This window comes from Xenopus laevis, chromosome 2S, assembly GCF_017654675.1.
Source record: "Xenopus laevis strain J_2021 chromosome 2S, Xenopus_laevis_v10.1, whole genome shotgun sequence".
Classification (NCBI taxonomy): Eukaryota; Metazoa; Chordata; class Amphibia; order Anura; family Pipidae; genus Xenopus; species Xenopus laevis.
Window position 1 is genome coordinate 65,695,100 of NC_054374.1, and position 21,588 is coordinate 65,716,687.

The 21,588-nt window shown below is 36.1% G+C and overlaps 1 protein-coding gene across 6 annotated transcripts in view; it reads right to left on the reverse strand.

Annotated features, from left to right (window-relative positions):
* acaca.S (acetyl-CoA carboxylase alpha S homeolog) overlaps positions 1-21,588 on the reverse strand; it is a 232,533-nt gene that overhangs the window by 79,918 nt on the left and 131,027 nt on the right. For all 6 annotated transcript variants that reach the window (XM_018249417.2, XM_018249415.2, XM_018249416.2 and 3 more), the window contains 5 exons: positions 17,772-17,927; positions 17,415-17,561; positions 6,851-7,120; positions 4,852-4,949; positions 829-949 (listed from right to left, as the gene is read on the reverse strand). In XM_018249417.2, the coding sequence (XP_018104906.1) occupies positions 829-949; positions 4,852-4,949; positions 6,851-7,120; positions 17,415-17,561; positions 17,772-17,927 (792 nt within the window). The remainder of the gene's footprint in view (positions 1-828; positions 950-4,851; positions 4,950-6,850; positions 7,121-17,414; positions 17,562-17,771; positions 17,928-21,588) is intronic.

A 21,588-nucleotide genomic window follows, 5' to 3' on the forward strand; every position in this document is an offset into this window, starting at 1 on the left:
TGCCTTAATCACTTAAAAATCTTTCTACTCCTCTAACCCCCTCAGCCGCCTCCCTCAGGAATTTGCTTCGGCTGTTGACTTATGAGCATGCTCAGTTCTTCTCAGCTCAGATTACTAAACACACCCTCCAGTCTAACAGTAAATGAAGAGATAGCATTGCTGGTTCCCATAGAAACTTTAGCTGTCTGATCCGATTTTTTTCTCCTAACCACCTCCCCTGAGCTCACCTTAGTCACCAGATAAAAGCTGCTATTTGTTTTAGGAAAATGTGATGGCGCTGCCAAATGGAGGGGGTATATGCAGTACAAATGATGTGTCTTGGGTGGGGGACTTATATACATTGTAGGAAAATGTAGGCTTTACATTTCCTTTAATACAGATGTCTTTTAGGTATGCATATAAAGTAAATACATTCTTATACCTGATTAATAATACACACACACACATATATATATTCATAAACAGTAAATATTTAATTTATATTTGGTTTATTGGCATTTTTCAAATATTTTGAGAAAGTACTTCTGGCTCAGTTTGCTGTTTTAATCTAGCCTGAATTTCCTTAGTCTCGAATCTGGCTACATGCAGCTGCAACAGTGCAGTTGGGCTCCTATTGTGCTTAAAATCCCATTAAAAATATCCAAAAAAGAATCCTAAAGAACATCATTCTCTGGCACATACATGAGACAACATAAGTCTAAACATATGTTAATATAGCTATGTGCTTATGCTAAGCAAAATTCTGGTGAAGGGCAAAGTGGCCTTTAAAAAGTATGCACTTATATTACCAATCCTCCATTTTCATTAGTTTCTGTTTAGAAGATTTACCAGATTGATGGTGATGATTTCTTCATAGGCTAAAGAGGACTCTCCAGCAATCATACCAGATCCCCTGAGGTTTTCTACTCCAAGGCCTTCTTCTTTGCCAATGATGTCTGTTATCTTGTATCTGATGGAAATAATGAAGTGGACCTGTCAGCCTGACACAAAAAGCTGTATAATAAAAGTTCTTTTCAAATTAAACATGAGATGAAATTTATATTTTTTATTTAAGCATTCATAGCTCATACTCATTTAAAAATCTCAGCTGTCAATCAAATATTGTCTGCCCCTCCTCTATGCCTTAGGCAGAGAGGCGGGGCAGACAATTACTTTCACTTTGTATCCAAGCCCTTCTTAGATGTAACTGCTCACCGCACTCTCCCAGTCTCTTCACCATTTAATTGTGTAACCAGAGCATGGGATGGACATCGGGTCCCCCATTCTGGTGCACAAACAAGATTCTGAGATGATACAAGGCTTGCCTTAATAATAGTGTTCACAATATGGCTCCTGCCTGCTTGCTATAATTATGAATTCCTAGACTGAAGGAAACAAGATTCAAATAATTTATTTAGTGTAATTACAGTTCATTTTTCTGATGTGATAAAATAAGATTTTGAATAATTTTTTGGGGTGATGGGTCCCCTTTAAATACAACATCGGCGTACCTAAGCACATGCGAGCACGGGTGCTGGATGTGGACCCGGGCCCCCTACCCCTCTCAAAATGTGTGTGGCAGCGATCTGGGCTTGCATGCCAAAAAGACCCCCTGCCGTGCCCAGGTGCGATCACATCCCTGGTAGTTACTCCACTGAAATACAATATGATTTTGGGAACTCATGAGACTTTTAACTCTTAGTGGTTTTCATTTATACTATTTATATTTCTGAGAAAGTGTGCCTCAAGCACTAACATTTGGAAGAGGATCTAGAAAAAAATCAGCAGGGTACAGTTAGTACTGTATGTCCAGTAAATTCCAGCACCAATCATGCCTAACTTGGTATATTAGGGTATTAGCAGGGCCGGAACTAGGGGTAGGCAGAAGAGATACCTGTCTACAACAAAGGGGGGGGGTGCTGAGCTGGTACCTTTTGAAAGGGTCTTCTGCCTACCTCTAGTGCGGCTTCGCTTGCTCCAGCTGCTCCACTTCTACTCAACATGCCCCCCCCAACAAAATCATGCTAACGTGTGCGCGTACACGGTGAGCGAGGTGGCTGGCTTGGCCTACCCCTGGGTATTAGAGAAAACATATAAATGTTATATATTTGTTTTTTAGTTTCATTGTATTCTGCTCAGCAAACAGTAAAAAAACTATAGGATACCTTTAATTGAGAGACTGGAATATGAATAGGAGTGGGTCTGAATTGAAATATGAGTAATAAAAGGAAGCAATAACACTACATTTGTAGCCTTACAGGGCATTTGTTTTTTAGATGGGGTCAGTGACCCCCTTTTGAAAAAAGGAAAAATAAAGGCCAAATGGAAACTTGCTTGGAATTGGCTATTCTATAACATAAACTTAAAAATTAACCATACCTTTAGTAGCTCTTTATTGATATGGCACCTAATTGACAAGTGTAACACTTGTGTCTAATTACCTAGGGTACTGTCGACACCCTCTTTATTGTTTACTCTCTATACATTTAGTACAGACATTAGTATAGCACAGTCCAGAGAAAAAGACAAGCATTTCTAGGCATACAAAGTCAAACTCCCAGACATAATAAATATTTAACCTTTAAGAAAACACTAATTTCAAAAATACATCTCTGGAAATTAGGGTATGACATTATTAAAAGGTAAAAGTAATCACTTCGTCCCTATTTGAATTTGGCAGAACGCTTATTAATAATTCATGCAGCTAAATACAAGTTAAGTCATGAAGGTGTAGATCTACTTTATAATAAAGAATTTACCCTTTTGATGTCATTGATCCTTACATTTAAATCGCACCTCTGGCTTTACATTGGGTTAAACGGTCTATAAATCATTGTTTTAATCTGTAGTTAATTTATACTGACACCAATTAGCAATCTGAATATGTTCCAACGGCTACTATTTCTGAGATAAAGAAATTTACAGAGAGACTACAAGGTGCATAAAAAAAGAGTGAGGGAAAATGACTGCAAACTCAGACCAAATTTCTTATTTACTTACTGCTTTCAATGTAACATTTTCATTTATAAATTTAGGGGCTTCAGTTCCCGGTCCCAAATTAGATTAGCAGGGGCAATACTCTCCTTCTCTCAGCCTGAGGCTGCTCCTGCAATGGGTTTACCTTTTTTAAGCAAGAGCAGGTCAAGGGGGGGGGGGCGCATTGCTAGTGCACAGGGCAATTGCACTAAAAGTCTTAGGGGCAGATTTATCAAGGGTCACCTCGAAATTTGAATAAAAAAAGACCAAAACGAAATTCATTAAAAACTTAATTTCAATAGGCTGTATTCGTTCGCTCGAATTGAATTCGGATCGTATTTGATCGAATTCGATTCGTAGTATTTCACCAAAAAAACTTTGATTTTTCAAAGTCCACCAAATGACTCCAAATTGGTTTTAGGAGGTCCCCCATAGGCTAAAACTGCAATTCAGCAGGTTTTCGATGGCGAATAGTCAAATTTTTAAAGAGACAGTACATGATCAATTTCAAAATTCGAATCTTCAAATTTTTTTAAAATTGGATTCGAATTTGGACTATTCCCTAGTCGAAGTACACTAAAATGACATAGAAATTCAAATTTAATAATTAGATTTTTCAATTTCACCCTTAATAAATCTGCCCCTTAAAGTCTCAACTCGCCTTATGGCAGTGAGCAGCTGTAGTTTACTTTCTAAATCAAGGGTACATATGCCAGGCGACTACTGCAAACATTGTGCAGGATTTGGGTCTCCATTATTATTATTATTATTATTAACATGTATTTATAAAGCGTCAACAAATCCCATACAATAAATGGGTTTATATCCTGAACATATATAACTACATACAAAAGAACCCCATATTTCCTGCTTCATGTGTGGACTCATTTTGGTGGTCTAGCGGTAGTGCGATGAGCGTCCCCACCACATCTGTCTTCCTAGCACCGAATGATGAGGGTGAACCATCGCTTCTGGGTTTGACGCTGGCGCCTGATGACGTCATCGCGCATATTAGCGAAATCCAAATATTTAAAGAGTCTGCATCTATTGTACCATTGCCCAACTTAGGTCTATTTGACTAGTTCCTGGGTGCGATTCTTGTTGTTTATACTGTGTTTGACCTTGCCTGTCCCGTCTGCTGCCTGTCCTGACCCCTGCCAGTACCTTGACTTTTCTTACAGATTCTGCTTTGTACAGCAAAACTGGTGTATTTGACCCGGTCTGTGACCCTGACTATTCTTTAGTCTCCTGAATCTGTAACGCCTCTCCTGATCAGTTTTAACTCGGCCTGCTTCTTGTTCCTTGTTGAAGTACAACTTTTGGTTCCCTCGCTTGCCCAGAACTCTCTCCCTGGTTTTCTCACAATAAGACCTGGCAGCACCTGAGTAGCAGAGGGCTCCTCCCGAAGCCAAAGGTGGTTGTATTAGGCAGAAGAGTAAACCGCGACCAGAACCTTGGAGTTAGTTATGGGTTTGGGACTGCATTCGTAACACTTTTTTACTTTAATGTGCTATCTCTTCCTTGTCCCTGTTTTTATTCTCATTAGAATTGCTCTGCACATTCATGTATGATCTAATATTAAGTAGCCAATACTTATATTCCAATAGGGTTCACGGTCATGTTGTTCTGGAACCAGCCTTTAAATTGTCTTTAATTGTAATGTACAGAAGGTAACAGCACTGATAAGTGACAATGCTGCATCTTTCAGAGTTGATGGCCTCACAAACTGAACCATCATTTTGACTCTGAACCCCTAAACACAATTGTGTCAATATATTGAACACAAGAGGGACATGGAATGCCATTCACTGCTATGCAGTGTGTAGTCACAGTGTGTAGTCTGGAATCTAGTGGACAGCGAATATTAAGTTCCAACCTTTGTAGTCATTTATTTACCTGGATTCACCTTCATCCTCCACATGCTCACAGTGTACAGAATTCAAAGCACTCACTTTCTTGTAATCTTGAGGAGTCAAATATAAGTATTTGAAACCCTACAAAAGGAATAAACCAAAACTTAGAAAAGACACAGGACGAAATAGAATATGGAAGAAAGGGTGTTAAAAAAATTAAAGAGAGGGTAATATTTACTGTATATAATAATTGTATGCTTTATAACCGAAATTTACAAAATAATGCAAATATACCAGTTCAAAGGAAATAGCCCAAATGTTAATTGTATTTCAACCATAATTCATGTGCCTTTTTAGAGTATTTTTGTACGTCCCTTTGTCCCAGCATCAAATCCATATACTGGCTCTGTCCCCCCAATGTCAAGTTGCACCAGGTATATTGTCTGCAGCATCACACTGAAAATCTCATACACCAGTGTCAAGCCACATAGTGTATCTTTCCCTCCTACCCTCTCTGTGTCAAGTGGTGCAGTCCACAGCATACCCCACTGTCAGTCTAAGCAACTTATTAATTATATTTTACTGCTATTAAAGGAGAAGGAAAGGTTAAAACTAAGTAAGCCTTATCAGAAAGGTCCATCTAAATATACCAGTAAACCTTCAAAGTAGTACTGCAAAATTAAAAATTTGTGAAATGAATCATTGCATTAAGTCAGGGATGCCCAAGACATCAATCGCGGTCTACCAGATGATCACTTTAAAGTTTCTGGTAGACTGTGGAAAAAATGGTAGTGCGTAAAAAAAGTTATACATGGAATTGCCTCTGTGCCATTCTGCTTTGAGTTCTTAAGGTAGAGCTTATGATGGACGTCAAGTGGCAAAAGTAGATCACGAGGTGACAAAGTCTGGGCACCCCTGGATTAAGTTATGCAATTCTCTAAATATGATGTTTTAAAAGTTTTGTATCGTTTTTTAAATATTTCTATTTCTATAGTGGTCCCATTTGCAGCTGCTTCTCTCCAACATGCCTATTGCTAGCTTTGGAGTTGGATCATTTGCATTCAGGGCATACTGTTTAAAGGTTGCTTTGCATTCAGCATACAGGAGGGTGGGACATTGCTTGTCAATTTGTGACATCACATCAAGGCATAGGCACTCCCACTGAGCAACTGCTTGAACTGGCTCTCAGAGAAAGGCTACTAACAGTTTGTAGTATTATTTTGTTTATTTTAAAGGAGAAGGAAAGCTACGGAGGCATTTTATTGCCAATAGATTAGCTGCAATAGTGCAAGCTAGAATGTTATATTTATTCTGTAGAATGTTTTACCATACCTGCGTAAAAAGCTCTAGAAACTCTCTGTTTGTTTAGAATAGGAGCTGCAGTATTAATGTGGTGTGACATCACTTCCTGACTGAGTCTCTCCCTGCTCTGGGCTCAGATTACAGTAGAGAAGGGAGGGGTGGGGGGAGAGGAGCAAACTGAGCATGCTCTTGCCCAGGGCAATGAGGTTTAAGGTGAAGGCAGGAAGTCTGATACAGAAGCCCATGTGTACACAATAGAAGGAAAGAAATGCAGTATTTCTTTTGACAGAGGACTCAGAGCAACATTACTTGGGGGGTTTACTGGTATATTTAGATGGACCTTTCTGATAAGGCTTACTTAGTTTTAACCTTTCCTTCTCCTTTAAAAAGTACTATTTTTGGTAAACAACTGTATTTGCAAATATTATTATCTTCATTATATCTATCCATCTGGACAATTTGATTTTCATGATAGTTCCCTTTTAAGTGGTACATATGATATGTAAACAATTGAAGTAAGATAGGATCCCTGATGGTTGTAGCCAACTAGTTCTTTTATTAAGATAGATAGCATCTCAGTCATAAAGCCAGACAGAACAAAAAAAAAGACAATACACTTACCACTATAAGTACAATAATAACTACACGGTTTTCCAAATTCACATATATATTTTATGTACGAAATATATATTACACATTATTTAGGAACAGATACAAATGCCACTAAATGAAAAACTTACTTTATAAGGGTCAGCAGGGTCTTCCCATGCAACATGAAACATATGGCGGATCTCTTCAGCTAGTCCTATCCTTGCACCACTGTTTGCAGCAACATATATTCTCGGAATCCCCTCCGATCGAGAGAGTTCTGATGCTCTTAAGTATAAAAGATCCTCTTGTGGACCAAATGAGCCAATCTTATAAGTGATGTCATTTCCAATAACAATGATGTCACGGCCATCTGGATACTCTGGACTTTTTAGGGTCATTTTCCAAGCCACCATACCAATCTATAACAATGAGGAGTTCAAATTAATCATTAAAACAGTTGCTTACCTTGTACAGTGCATGCATCCCCCCTTAAATTACATGGTCTAAGTAAATTAGCATCTTCTATAATCTTGTGCTTAAAAAAGAAAAGAGGCAAAATCTATCTATCTTAACTAGTTTATCTATATTGTCATTCTCCTGTCCAAATATACAAAACTGTATATCTCATCATGTCAGATGTTTTTGAGACTATGTTAAAACACACACACAAACATTTATAAATATTAAAAAAATAATAAATACAACATCATCATACTAAAAGTGAACATGCGCCTTGATCCAAATATTACCACAAATACTTTGGTTGCGATACATATGAGAGCACTATTCAATAACATAAATATAGAAAATAATATAATACATATATGCATTTAGGTAGAAACTTCCCTCAATATACGCAATTGACATTGAACTTTTCTGGGATATTTAATAGAACAATTGAATATAAATGCCATTTCAAAATGGAGGTCTTTCAATACAACGTTATGATTGCAACAGAAAAAAGAATGCCTTTTTGTACCGACAATAAAATTGATTTAGTCCCTCTGGAAAATCTATACACTTTGTAAGGATTTTTTTTATATCATGGTGAGGAAGGCATTCTAACATTCAATCCTGATGACTTTTAAGGTGGGCCACACAGGTTGGCACTTTTATACTAGAGGAAAGATTTGAAATAAACAGCCAGTGGATCAATAATAAGCTATAGCCTATGGCCTTGGAGTACACTTCAATGTAATTTATCTCTTTAAAGATCTGTTGTAACTCTGACCATGGCACCGCAGAATGTAAATGCCTCACAACATAAGGGGCACATGACTATTATAAAACATCTTGACTTATTGCCCTTTACACCCTCAAGAGTCACATCTATGACAACTGGAACACGAGTATGATTGAAGTGAACACTTTTCAAAGTGCTGAGATGTCTTTTTTTGTGCTGTAACTGGAATGAGTTGATCAGGAGGGTTGGTTATCACTACACAGAAGCAGGGTCATGCAGTTGTTTTGACACAGGACTTAAAAAAACACAGGCTTTAAAAGTTGAGCACAAACCCATTAGAAAATCTACTGTTAGTTTAAAAGGCCTTTGTAGTTTTAATTTATAAGGATTTTATAATTGCAATGAGAATAACCATTTGGGTAAGGCTAACAATCTATAATGTTCTCACCCATATATTATCGCTCTTATTTCTTCTTTTTTTTTGCTTGGGGATTTAATAAATTTTGTCAGGTTAAGTGAAAGGGGCTTCATATTCAAGAGCCTGTTAAACATTCTATTTATTTAATACCCCTGTGCTTCCATGTGATGTGCTAACATTTATGTATATGGGACTTAAATGACTTATAATATGCTTATATTTTTACAAACATATTCTGCAGCAGTACACAATAGTAGTGCAGTAGTAGTGTAAAGGAGGTAAAGAGCACCTACTTATTTATGTTTAAAATCAAAAAATGAAAAGGAGGTATAGGACACAGTGGGCAAAATTAAAATTTAAATCTGCAGTTGGCAATGGCTTGTAATGTATCATGAAGAAATGCTTGGTTATTATTGTGTATTAACAGGCTGTTTCATTAGAATTTGTCTATAGAGACATGGAAGGGAAGAATTTGGTCAATAGTTGTGGTTGTCATCAGAGATATAAGGGGGTTGCAGTTATCGTCAGAGGTATGAGTTTATTGCTTTAGTCACTTTTATGTAAATTTTTTTATTTTTTACTCCCCACATGAAGATCAAGACCAAGAAATGAAAACTCTAACAACATGAAAGTAAACTTGCTCAGTGTTCATCTGAGCTCTTTTCCTATTTGTGTGTTAAGTACAGGACTTCTATTTTCAACGTACATGCAAGCCTTGCACCTGTTGTGCATAGCAAAGAGTAAAGGACATATTACACTTCATTACAGAAGGGGGATAAGTGCAATTACTAGGTGAATTAATATGGGGCTATTTTGGAATCATTAATGTGCTGTCCATTACAGTTATAAAAGTCTTCTGTGGTTTTGTTTCATAGAGAGAGATGGTCACTTCACTGTTTATATTATGTCATATATGGGAGAACTAGTCTCTCTGCAAACCATATACACACATATATATATAAATGTATGCTTGTATTTTGGATGTGTGTGCTAGCCACAACGTATCCAATTCACTACAAGCTGTAGATGTATTTTTTTGTCCATAGCGGTTTAAAATTATTTTATAAAATACAATTCCTAGGTAGGTATTTAAAAGATAATTATTAGGCACTGTGGTGTCTGCAACATCTTTATTTTAAATAGCATATTTCTTAGAAGGGTACAGTGTGCAGCTGATACATAAAATTAAAGAAAAATTAATATGTTTTGGCCAAAAGGATTAAATATAGCCTGTGGCTTTTTGCCTCAAGAAAAAGAAGTCCCCTTTTTGATCTTATGAAATAAATTAAAAATATTGAGGAGAGAAATAATAATCATAAAAAGGGAGGTCTTCCAAAAGAAAAATTGTGACATCTAGTGAGAATTTAGAGAAAGAACATGCCACTGACATAAAAATACTATAAATACTGAGAAATATGCATTAACCTCAAATGCTGGCTACTGAAACCATCTTGTGATAATCTCTTGCCAATATACAGTAAGTATGAGAGAAACAGTTACAAAGGTTTTTGTTTTATTTAAGTAAACAATTGGTGCAAATCATCATGTTTTTCCTAACAAGACCCTATTATTTGCCAGGATTCATATGCTATTGTGCCTGAAGCAAACCAATGCAAGAGTAGCAAATTTCAATGAGTTTTCATATGCTATTGTGCCTGAAGCAATGAGATTTCAATGAGAACAATTTGCACCCACTTTGTAAAGAGAAAGAAAACATCAGGACACCAATGACTGCCTGTATGTCAGTAGACAAGATCAAGTCTGAGTGTGACCTTATGTACCTACTGCCTGTTTCTTGTTTTATTTGATGAGCCCTTTTGTGCACATTGAGTATATGACAATAGATTTATACTTGAACACATTTGTACCTATGAATTACAAAAATACTATATATTTATATATATATATATATATATATATATATATATATATATATATATAATATAATCAGTTGTTCTTTGGCAGATATGAAAAGATTGACCCCTTTTGCATTGAGCTATATGGGATTAACAGACAGATATGCTTCAGTTTCAGTCCTCTGATGCTTATTTAAAATGTGTCTGGTGCACTTTTCTGATTCTCTGCCTCACCACTAGACCTTCAGATATAGTCCCATAACAACATTTCACTTATGTGCAATATTATCTGCTAGTAAGACTAAAAGTTACAACCTAATAGACCAAATAAAGAGCAAGGTCCTGCTCAACTGGATTATATTAAAATAGAGTGGGCCATTGTTATTTCATCCTAGAAGCACAAGTAGTGATACAAAATAAGGAGCAGCTTTACTCCTTAAGGGTAAGGCCACACTGGGTACTTTTTTTTCATTTTAGCCGGCGCAGAGTGAGGGAAGGCGTTTGGGGAGATTGGTCGCCGCAAAGACAAGGCAATTAGTCGCCAGGCGACCAAATCTCCCCAAAACACCCAGTGTGGCCGTACCCTTATATACACTACTAAAGCTATTGTGCTCTAGGATCTTTGAAATGGTAAAAACGTTTTATTTAGATCAGTGTTTTGACTCTCACTGAGGTCTTTATCATCTTGTCCGCTACATATGCAAATAATGTCAGATTAAGTGAAAGATAAAGTGTGAGTTGTCTTTTGTACACAGTTGCTAGGAATAGTTATCATTGTTAAGTATGTCTAAACAAAAATCATCCATAGTTGGGAGATTAGAGTAAGGTAAAGATAACCAAAAGAGGGGGAATGGGCTGGGATCCAAGTTATGTTCACGCCCTAAAATGGTGTGTAATTTGTCATATGTTGCTATAGAACTGGCCATTCTATAACATACTACAAATTATTGTAAAGGTAAACCACTCCTTTAACTACTAAAATCTCAGAAGCCCAAAAGAAATAAATAAAAAGAATTACAAAAATGCTCCACTCACAGCAATTTGGCATTTTTTTTTGGGGGGGGGGGGTTAGGAAGGCAGCTCATGTATGGCCACCTTCCGCCTCCCCAAACAAAAAAAATCATCCTCCGCCTATGTAAATGGCCACAGGTATCTGAGCTTCAAATTGAGTGCAGAGAACTACTTCTGCTACATAAGTAAAGCAGTACATGGTAGGAATAAGTGGGATATGCAGGAAGTCCACGTTTTGGGAAACTCATGTGTTTGTTTTCTTGAGTCTTGAGTATTTGCTTGTCAAATGACTAATCACTGCATAATTCATTTATTGCTATTTTTGAGCTCTACATGTTTGCATTATTCCAGACTGCATGCATTTACTAATGGGTCAAGGTTTAAAACCTTCCCCTGGAAGGGGCCAGCCACTGTCAACTACTTCTCTTTGTGACTCTGGTATGCACTGCATCAACAAACATGATCATAATACATTCCCTTACACGCACCTAATTCATGAAAAGCGTATCGGAAACCCTTTGCTTAAAGGGATAACGTCATGGGAAAAAATGTTTTTTTTTTCAAAATGCACTGAAATCCGTTTTTCAAAAGAGCAAACAGATTTTTTTTTAATATTTAATTTTGAAATCTGACATCAGGCTAGACATATTGTCAGTTTCCCAACTGCCCACAGTCATGTGATTTTGGTCACTCTTTACTGCTGTACTGCAAGGTCGAGTGATATCACTCCCTCCCTTTCCTCTCCCCCACCATTTTAACAACAGAACAATGGGCCACACAATTTGATTGACTGTGCTTGGAGGGTTAAATACTAGGCTCTTTCAATCTCAGTTTACACCTCCACCTGGTGTAGAAAACTTAGTCAAACATATAAAGGTACTGAGAGATTCAGCCAGACGCAGTACTTGCTGCTTGAATGTGTTTTTATTACCAGTATCACCCCCCTCCCTTTCCCCCCCCCAGCAGCCAAACAAAAGAACAATGGGAAGGTAACCAGATAGCAGATCCCTAACACAAGATAACAGCTGCCTGGTAGATATAAGAACATCAATAGTAAAAACCCAGGTCCCACTGCCACATATTCAGTTACATTGAGTAGGAGAAACAACAGCCTACCAGAAAGCAGTTCCATCCAAGTGCTGGCTCTTTCTGAAAGCACATGACAAGGCAAAATTACCCGAGATGGCTGCCTAAACACCAATATTACAACTAAAAAAATACACTAGCTGATTCAGGAATGCAATGTTATATTGTAGAGTGAAGTATTTGCAGTGTAAACAGTGTAATTTAGAAATAAAAAATACATCATAAAAATCATGACAGAATCCTTTTAACAACTGCTGGTATCCAAAGGAAATGTGCAATTGAAATGTTCTTAAACTAGGGATGCACCGAATCCAGGATTCGGTTCGGGATTCGGCCTTTTTCAGCAGGATTCGGATTCTGCCAAATCCTTCTGCCCGGCCGAACCGAATCCGAACCCTAATTTACATATGCAAATTAGGGGCGGGAGGGAAATTGCATGACTTTTTGTCACAAAACACGGAAGTAAAAAATTTTGTTTTCCCCCTCCCACTCCTAATTTACATATGCAAATTAGGGTTAGGATTTGGTTCAGTATTTGGCCGAATCCTTCGCCAAGGATTCGGGGGTTCGGCCGAATCCAAAATAGTGGATTCGGTGCATCCCTATCTTAAACTGTTTGGAATTGTAAGGATTATTTGGTTGCTGGGGCTACTTTATCCTATTTAAAAGTGACAACGGATGAATAAATACAAAGATAAGACATAAAACTGATTTTCAATTTGTAAAGAATAGGTAAAATATGAAAAGGTGACCTGCACTTCTGAAGAAATGCCATAATTCATCCTCTTCCAGCTTTGCTTCAAGCGAGAGCATACACTAGTGTACATTTCTATGGGTTTTTAAAAGCATGCCCAATTCAAAAATGAAAATACAGATAGTATATGTATAAGCATTTAACTAATTACGTGCCACAGCAAAGCGGTTATCTTAATTGTAAAATGTGAATGGAGCCACAAAATAGAAAACACTCATTAGTTATCTGCTACCTATTTTTACCAAAACATATATCACACTTAAACAAAAAAGATGATTTACATCATCATTTTAGTTATAAAAGCATGATCAAGTACATTAGAAAATGCAATCTTAAATACTTTGCTAGTGACTTGACAACAAACCAGCTTGCCAAGGTGACAAATTGCCTAGGCAGTGCATTCCGTTTTGGCTTGGCATGATAGCATGAGTTGATGAATAGCTAAATGTACAAAGCTTCTGAATGGGTTCACAGATATGATACGCTGGTTATTTAATTAATACCTCTTTTTTTTTATACAAGTTGGTATGTTATAATGTCTTATACTTGGTATAAATGTTTTAATTAAGAAAATGACCTTGCTAAGTCTGTTCCATGATCACCACTTGCAAACCCAAATGAGGTGACAACCTACTGACTGATCAGTACTGGTTTAAGCCAGCTTGGGAAAATATCTATATGTAGAAGTCCCCAGTTAACAATTTTCTATCTACTGAAACACTGAGAAAAAATCCTACCATAGTTCTGTATATATTTTTAAATCAGTTATTTAATCCATAATCCTGCCAAAATCAAATATCAAACAGATCTGTGAATTTCATTTTAATTTTTCACTCAAGGGTAACCTACATAATTACAAGTTTACTCATTTAAAAACATTTGAAACAATGACAATTTCTGTGTGCCTCAAGAGAAGGCACAATCATAAAACATGTGCATTCAATAAAGCTAGCTTTAGATTGCAATGTTTTCATCCCAAAATTCAATGTCTGAAGATGTCCCTTGAAACACAAGTTTAGTAAGATAAATTAAACACATGCAAACTTAATTTGTCTTTATTAGATAAATGTAAAAGCAGCAACAACTTACAGAATGCGTTTCTCTAAAATTGAATACAATTACAAATATATTTCCCCTGTAAATCATGAGACCTCATACACCAATGTCACTATGGGCAGGTTGTTTGCTTGACTGACAGTATTTCTTCTAAGAACTGAAGAACTTCAACGATAACCTTCAACTTGCTATTTAGCAAACACATCTTGTTCCCTGAGCCAGTTCCCCATGCTGTACTAATTTTTCAGTCATTTTTTTCAGGGAGACCAAACCAGTCTTAATATTCTTTGAATTAAAAATCAAGGAAAAATACTGACTTGATTCAGGGGAAGGGGATGTTTCAAAAAGTTATCTATCCATGTTTCTAAAATCTTAAATGAACCATAGCTTGTTCTCTTAAATCTGCTTTTTACTTTGCCATCCAAGTGTTGTTATTTCTTGACTTAAAGGAAAACTATACCCCCCAAACAATGTAGGTCTCTATTAAAAGATACTGAGTAAAACAGCTCATGTGTAAAACCCTGCTTCATGTAAATGAACCATTATCATAATAATATACTTTTTTAGTAGTATGTGCCATTGGGTAATCATAAATAGAAAATTGCCATTTTAAAAAATAAGGGCCGCCCCCTGGGATCGTAGGATTCACTGTGCACACATACAAACCACATGTAAGGTCACATGAGCCAATTAACAGACAGAGTTCTGCCTTTTGCTTCCTCACTTCTTCCTCTTACAGTTAGTGTTGTAGTATTTCTGGTCAGGTGATCTCTGAGGCAGCACAGATAGAGTCACGAAATGGTGGTTCAAGGCAAGAGATGTAAAAGGGCAATATTTATGTAAATATATATTCCAGTTTGGTAAGATTCTTTAATATGTCATTCAATTTGATATAAACTATCTGTTGCTTAAGTATTCATTTTGGGGGTATAGTTTTCCTTTAATAGAAAAAGAAAAACCTCCTTTAGCTTAGGAAAAAAAAGTTTACAAATTTACTTGCTAGGAAATTCTTCTACCACACACTTTAGACATATTTTTCTAGGACAATAACGAAGGGTTGCGTAGGACATTTTTAGGCCATTCCCCTAAATCTATTGCCTTAAATTTTGCTAGATTTTTTAGGTACTGTATATTAGCTGAAATTGTTCCCCGAATTAAGAGCTACAAAACATGGCTAATTTGCATGCCTTACATTACTAATAGATATGGATTCTCACACTGAAAACTAGTATTGATCAAAATGGCCCGCAAACTACACCACAAGAGATTTGTAGGTGCAGCATTTTGTCATGAAACAGTACAGCACAAATATTTATTTTGCCCTCTGTATCTCTAAGACTAATGGCACAAGTGGCAGTTTTAAGCTTTTTTTCTTTTTTAAGAAACCTAGTTAGTGTGATCACAAGCAGAAGAGGTGTCATGTGCCATGTAATGACACAGTGTTGTAAGAACTGCCATCTTGAAAATACAGCATATTTCAGCCTTGTGTGGTAGGTACATTTGCATTGCAATCAATACTTATTAACGGTGTTTTTTCAGCCGATTCTAAAAAATGCACTGCCTTGTGTTGTTTGCCATTTTTATGCCAATATAGAAATACATGTATTTAACTTTTGGCTGATCCAATTCATTTCAATGCAAATGCATTATTGGTAAAATGCCCCTGGAAAGGGAATTTTAGAAAATGCAGTGCAAAAATGCCATATGTGGAATTAGCCTCGAAAATGTTTCTCCAAAGCCACCTTCAAAATAGTTAAATATTTTTTCTACTTAAAATCCATTTACCCCACTGCCATGGATGATACCAAATCTTCATTCATGCAATGTTTGTTATACATTGTGTCCTGCCTGTACAAAGAAGAATAGCCATAGAGTTTCAATATCAGACTCCCCTTTCCCATGAATACAGTGCCACCTGGATCTGGCAGCACAAAAGCATTAAATAAGTCTATAATTTGTATGTACAGGTATGGGACATATTATCCAGAATGATTGTGACCTAGGGTTGTCCGCATAATAGATCTTTCCATAATTTGGATCTTCATACATTGTCTACTAGAAAATCATGTAAACATTAAATAAATCCAATAAGCTGGTTCTGCTTCCAAAAAGGATTAATTATATTTTAGTTTAGATCAAGTACAATGTACTGTTTAGTTATAACAGAGAAAAAGAAATCATTTTTAAAAATTTAGAATATTTCATTATAATGGAGTCTATGGGATTGGGCCTTTTCATAATTCGCAGCTTTCTGAATCATGGGTTTGCGGATAACAGATCTCATACCTGTACTATGTAGCTGAACATTTTTCATAATGTTTTACAGTTTCCAATCTGAATATTAGATAATATTGCTCAGCCCTGGTATCTGATTTGGTCAAAGAAGAAAGGATACTAGGCATCAATTTAATAGAGGTTGGCAGAATAGGAAAAAGTTAAAACAAAACATGAAGCAGGAGAAAGAAGGAATGTGATAAAAAAAAAAAGGTTGAAGAGTGGGAAAGGGTCAAAGGCCACAGAAATAAAGAGCAAAAGATATAAAATAAGAACAGAATATAATAAAGCACAGAATAAAGAGAAAATATAACAATGTAATAACAATAGCAAAAAAACTCCAAAATCATAATATGGTAATATCTTAACATTCAATAACATAGCCACATTTGCCTATGTAACAAAAACAAAAATGTTTAGATTTGCCCTCTGTGCTTTGTTTTATAATTAGATGTCACATAAGATAGTCTAATCACCTGCAAAACTAGATAGATATTCCTATGAAGATTCTCATTTATCCAGGTCGTGATATACATGACCTGGATAAATGAAAATCCTTGTTTTCAAGAAAAACTCTTTTACTATATAATTCAAATTTTTAGTGGGAAAAAACCCTAGGCAGCTAAAAGTCCAAATCCGAAAATACTCCATCTCCAAGCTGTCGGGTCCTGTAGAAGTCAATTTCAATGGTCCCATTTAAAATTTGAAGATATCATGGTCTGCACTGAGTTTTGACCAAAATTGGGGTTTTGAGCTATTTCACGAAAAATTAGAACTTTTCAGATGTAAAATCCGAAAAATTTATTTTTTTTGGGCAAAAACCGGAATTTTTCTATTTTTTTACGAACCAATTGCATTGAGTTCTTTCAGTGATAAAAAAGCTCGGACTTTTTTTTACTTAAAAAATCTGAAAAAATTGGATTTTGATAAATAATTGGTAAATGTCCAGTAGCCTTTGACTTAATTCTACTAGATACTGTAAACAAATATCCATTGCAGTAAACATCTGAACCCCGGACATTGCCCTGAATTATGCATAAATACTGTTGTATGTAGCAATAAAAAATATAAATACCTCATTTCCACCTGGAAGTCTGTTCATATGTACTAACTGCCCTTGGTCATCCAGTACCAATTCTGTATAAGTGAGAACATCTGAAGGCAAAGGACATTTGGGCAGAAATGCATGAGCTTCCATAGATTCCCATTGTTTTATAAGTGCCTGAGAAAAAGGAGAGACTTAATGCCTTAAAAAATGTTACTTGCAAGTATAAAGTAAGCAACTGTATCAAAGAGCTGCAGGTTGCCAATCCATGGGTGGCAGGCTAGAGACAGCTAATACCAAAAATGCAAAAGGTAATCGTTTGCTAACAAAGGTTCTTAGTTGGCTCTATTTAAATAAATGATGGTGATTAAACAGAAAATGTATTACCTGGCGAAACATTTCTGGAATATCATAAACATAGGTTGTTCCCAAAGACTGTGCTTGAAACCTTTTGGACTGCAACAGATCTTTTGTCACATAAGGAGTATTAATCAGCATGCCATGAAGCGGACCTTGCTTATCCCCATACGCTTGGAACATGATCTGTTGAAAATAAAAAGGTAATTCGAAATCATCAGTAAATTTCCAGTACACTTTCATTGCAATAATTAACACAAAATAAGATCACTTCCCATTATCACTGCAGTTCTGAGCATATCATACAGTGAACTGATATTCTTTGTACAGCTGCAATTGTGGCACATGTCAATATATATATAAAAATGAAATTAAACTAGTTATATAAATCCTTAGATGTCAAACGTCAATTGTTTATTGTTGTTAATGTTTTTTATTCATAAAAACAAATAAAACACTGCCTTTAAAAAAAAATAGTTATATAAATTACAAATTAAGTTGTAGTGGGCTTATAAAAGAAGTTATACATTTTATGAGCCATTCTTCTGTACATCGCAAAAATATTAATGGATCCTAATTTATGATTTAATGTAGAAGTATACTTGGACACCATTTGGCTTATATTTTGATCATCACTGCATGGCAGCCATTCCTTCCTTGTTCACATTGACTCTTGACCTTTGCCATATAAGAAACTTGAAAGATAGCTACAGGAGTCTGGGTCAATAATAACACATTATCCATTTGGATGTCATTTTCCAGATATAGAACTATAACAAACAGCCTTAGGCATTGTGATTGCAGGAGATGACTCAACTGGATTTGTGTCCTGGAAATAGCTAAGTGGAGATTTGTTGTAGGAGGGAAAGATCCATATTCATGGTCATCAGAGACTCAAAAAGAATGTTTCTGATAATCAAAACCTAATTTGTGGTAAATCGGTTTCATACTACTGATGGACAGCATATCTGGCAAAAAAACTATTACAAGGCGGTCACTTCATTTAAGAAATGAAAGCCTTAGGCATCAAGTACCCTTTAAATAAAAACAAATCATCACTTAAGTGTTTACTTTAAATGTTCTATTTGTGACCATTTATGTTATATTGTGTCTTTCTAAAGCAGCTCTGGAAGGGATGGGGGGAATTGATACAATAGTAGCTAATACTCCCTCAGACACCGCTGAGAAATGTGGAGCAAATTGTAACAGTTCAGAATCTGCACCTGGATCACTGACCTGCCAGACTGAAGCAGCAGAGACAGGAAAATTAAGGTGGCCATACAGGGGCAGATAAAGCTGCGGATATCTGTCCTTTAGACCAATTCGGCAATTTATCTGCCCATGTATGGGAGCTTCCGACGGGTCTTCCAGATCGATATCTGGCCACGATATTGATTGGGAAGGTTTAATTTTTTGCGCCGACCAACCCGTCAGAGCCCATTGTCCCTGTTGTAATCCGATCGTTCGGCCATAGGGCCGAATGTTCGGATTACCACGATATAGCCCTGCCGTTGGTGGGCATATCAGTGAAAGATCTGCCCGTTTGGCGATGTCGCCAGACGAGCGGATCTCTTCATGTATGGCCAGCTTTACATTTAGATTTCAGGAAAAAAAAAAAAAAACTGGAAAACAATTGAGAAAAGTCTTTATTTCTGGGCTGAGCTGAAAAAATGTTTGTAAGGTGAAGAACCCCTTTAAAGAAAATATACAAATAAAAAAAATCAATTGTAAAGATTGTTAAAAAGAACAGATGTCCATTTAAACACTTTCTCTTAAATTAAAGTAAAGGACACTTGGGGGGGGTTACAACTTTTTTTTAGGAATATCCAATGACTAACCTCAATATGTCATAAAAGCCATTGGGGCTCATTTAGCAACACTGAGCAAATATGCCTGTGGCCAGTAACCCATAGCAACCAATCAATGCTTGGCTTTTTTAGGCAGCTGAAGGTAGAACAATGAATGTAACAATTTTGTTGTCATGGGTAACTACCCAGGCATTGATAAATGACACCAACTAACTTTGCCCAGGAGCAGTAATTCACAGCAACCAATAAGATGTATGCTCTCAAATAGATGATGAGTAAATGCTGCCTGCTGATTGCTATTACTGTTGCTATGGTTACTGCTCCTAGGCAAACATGGAGGTAGCATTTTAGAGTATTTTTTAAACCACGACTCTAACACCACGATTGTCACTGAGTTTATTAAAAGATCCGAATATAAAAAGTATGACTGGAAAAAAAAGGGCTGAATGATAAGGTATTAAAAAAATGATTACCTTTAATACCTCTAAAAATGTGAGTTTTTCGGACAATTCTTAGCAAAAAAATCGGCAAAACTCTACGGGGGATCAAATCCGCTCTGTTTTTTTACTCTTATTTATTATTAAATGTTCCCGAAAATTTGCTTTGAGGGGGAAAAATCGGATTTTTCTGAGTTTTTTTCAGATTTTTTCTGCATTTTCACCTGAATTGGAATTGCACGAAACCCATTGACTTATATGCAACCTCGAAAGGTCTGAGAGACCGGATTTTCAGATTCAGACTTTTCCATCCTCTGGGTTTAATAAATTCTGAAAAATTTATGATTTTTTAAAAGTCCAATTTTACAAAAAAAAATCACAAATTTTGCGCAATTTTTTTGTATTCGGAGTTTAGTAAATAACCCCCTAAAAGTCTGAATTGATTTAAGTAACCTATTCAGTGTGCTTATCAGAATCTTTAACATCCCTTTCTAAGCTAATAAGGCTCATCCTATGTCTTACAATGAGATACGCAAAAGTTCTTGACAAGCTTTTGATATCACAAGTTCTGTTTCATTTATGAAAGCTACACAGCTAGCATTAACTTCATTGAAACTGGAAGCTATAGCAAGCTGCCACCTCTATACTGCTCTGTATCAAGGTTAGGATTTTTGTTTCCTCTGTAATATGATGCTTCATAATAATACATTCCACTTGAAAAGAAGAAGCCAAATTAGTATTATTTTAGTGGTACACTAAAAATGTTTTAGTAGAAGCAATGTGTCAGTCTGCATAATGTTCTAGATCATATAATATGATCTAATATAATGGCTATTACAACAACTCTATGCTGTTAGATAAACAAGAGAACTGTGGCTTGTATCTTCTAGTCTGAAAGTAATATGTGATGAGTTGTCTGGGATTTTTGTGCAATTTGAGAGCAAATAGTACAGGAAGTACCAGGTGTTGCCCAGAACGTCTAAAGGAAAAATAAAGAAATAGGTTTCGGTCAATTAGCAAGTAACGCAAAATACTGCAGCTTGTTTCAGCATCACGAAAAAACCTGTCAGAATGTTTGCTATTCTTTGACGATGTCACAGTTGGCTAAGCAATTCACACCTCTGGCAGATATACTTTGGGCTGTGAATCAGATGGTGAGGGAACAACTAGATTTTGGCAGCAAGCATTGGATAAGAAATCAACAGGAGTTTAAAAAAATATTTATTGTAACCCAGAAAAATAATGTGCAAACAAAATAGCTGGGATAGACAGGGAGGATGATTTACTATTTTTTGGGTTGGTGGGGAAAAAATACTAGTTTAATTAACAAAAAAAAATTGCAACAGAATTTGAATTTTTTTACCTTAAAAACTTGAACACAAGCAAAACCAAATTTATTACAAAATTGGTAAATAAATAAAGTTGTTCATGGACTATTCTAATTGACTTCTATAGAAACTTGGCAGCTGGTGGCTTTTCAGGTTTTATTGTTCTTTAATAATTACAACTGTTCCAGGTTACAGAAAATATCCTTAAACATGTTCTCATTTTTTCTCTTGCTGAAAAATTAAGACACCTGAGTGCATAGTGTGGCACTAGCTT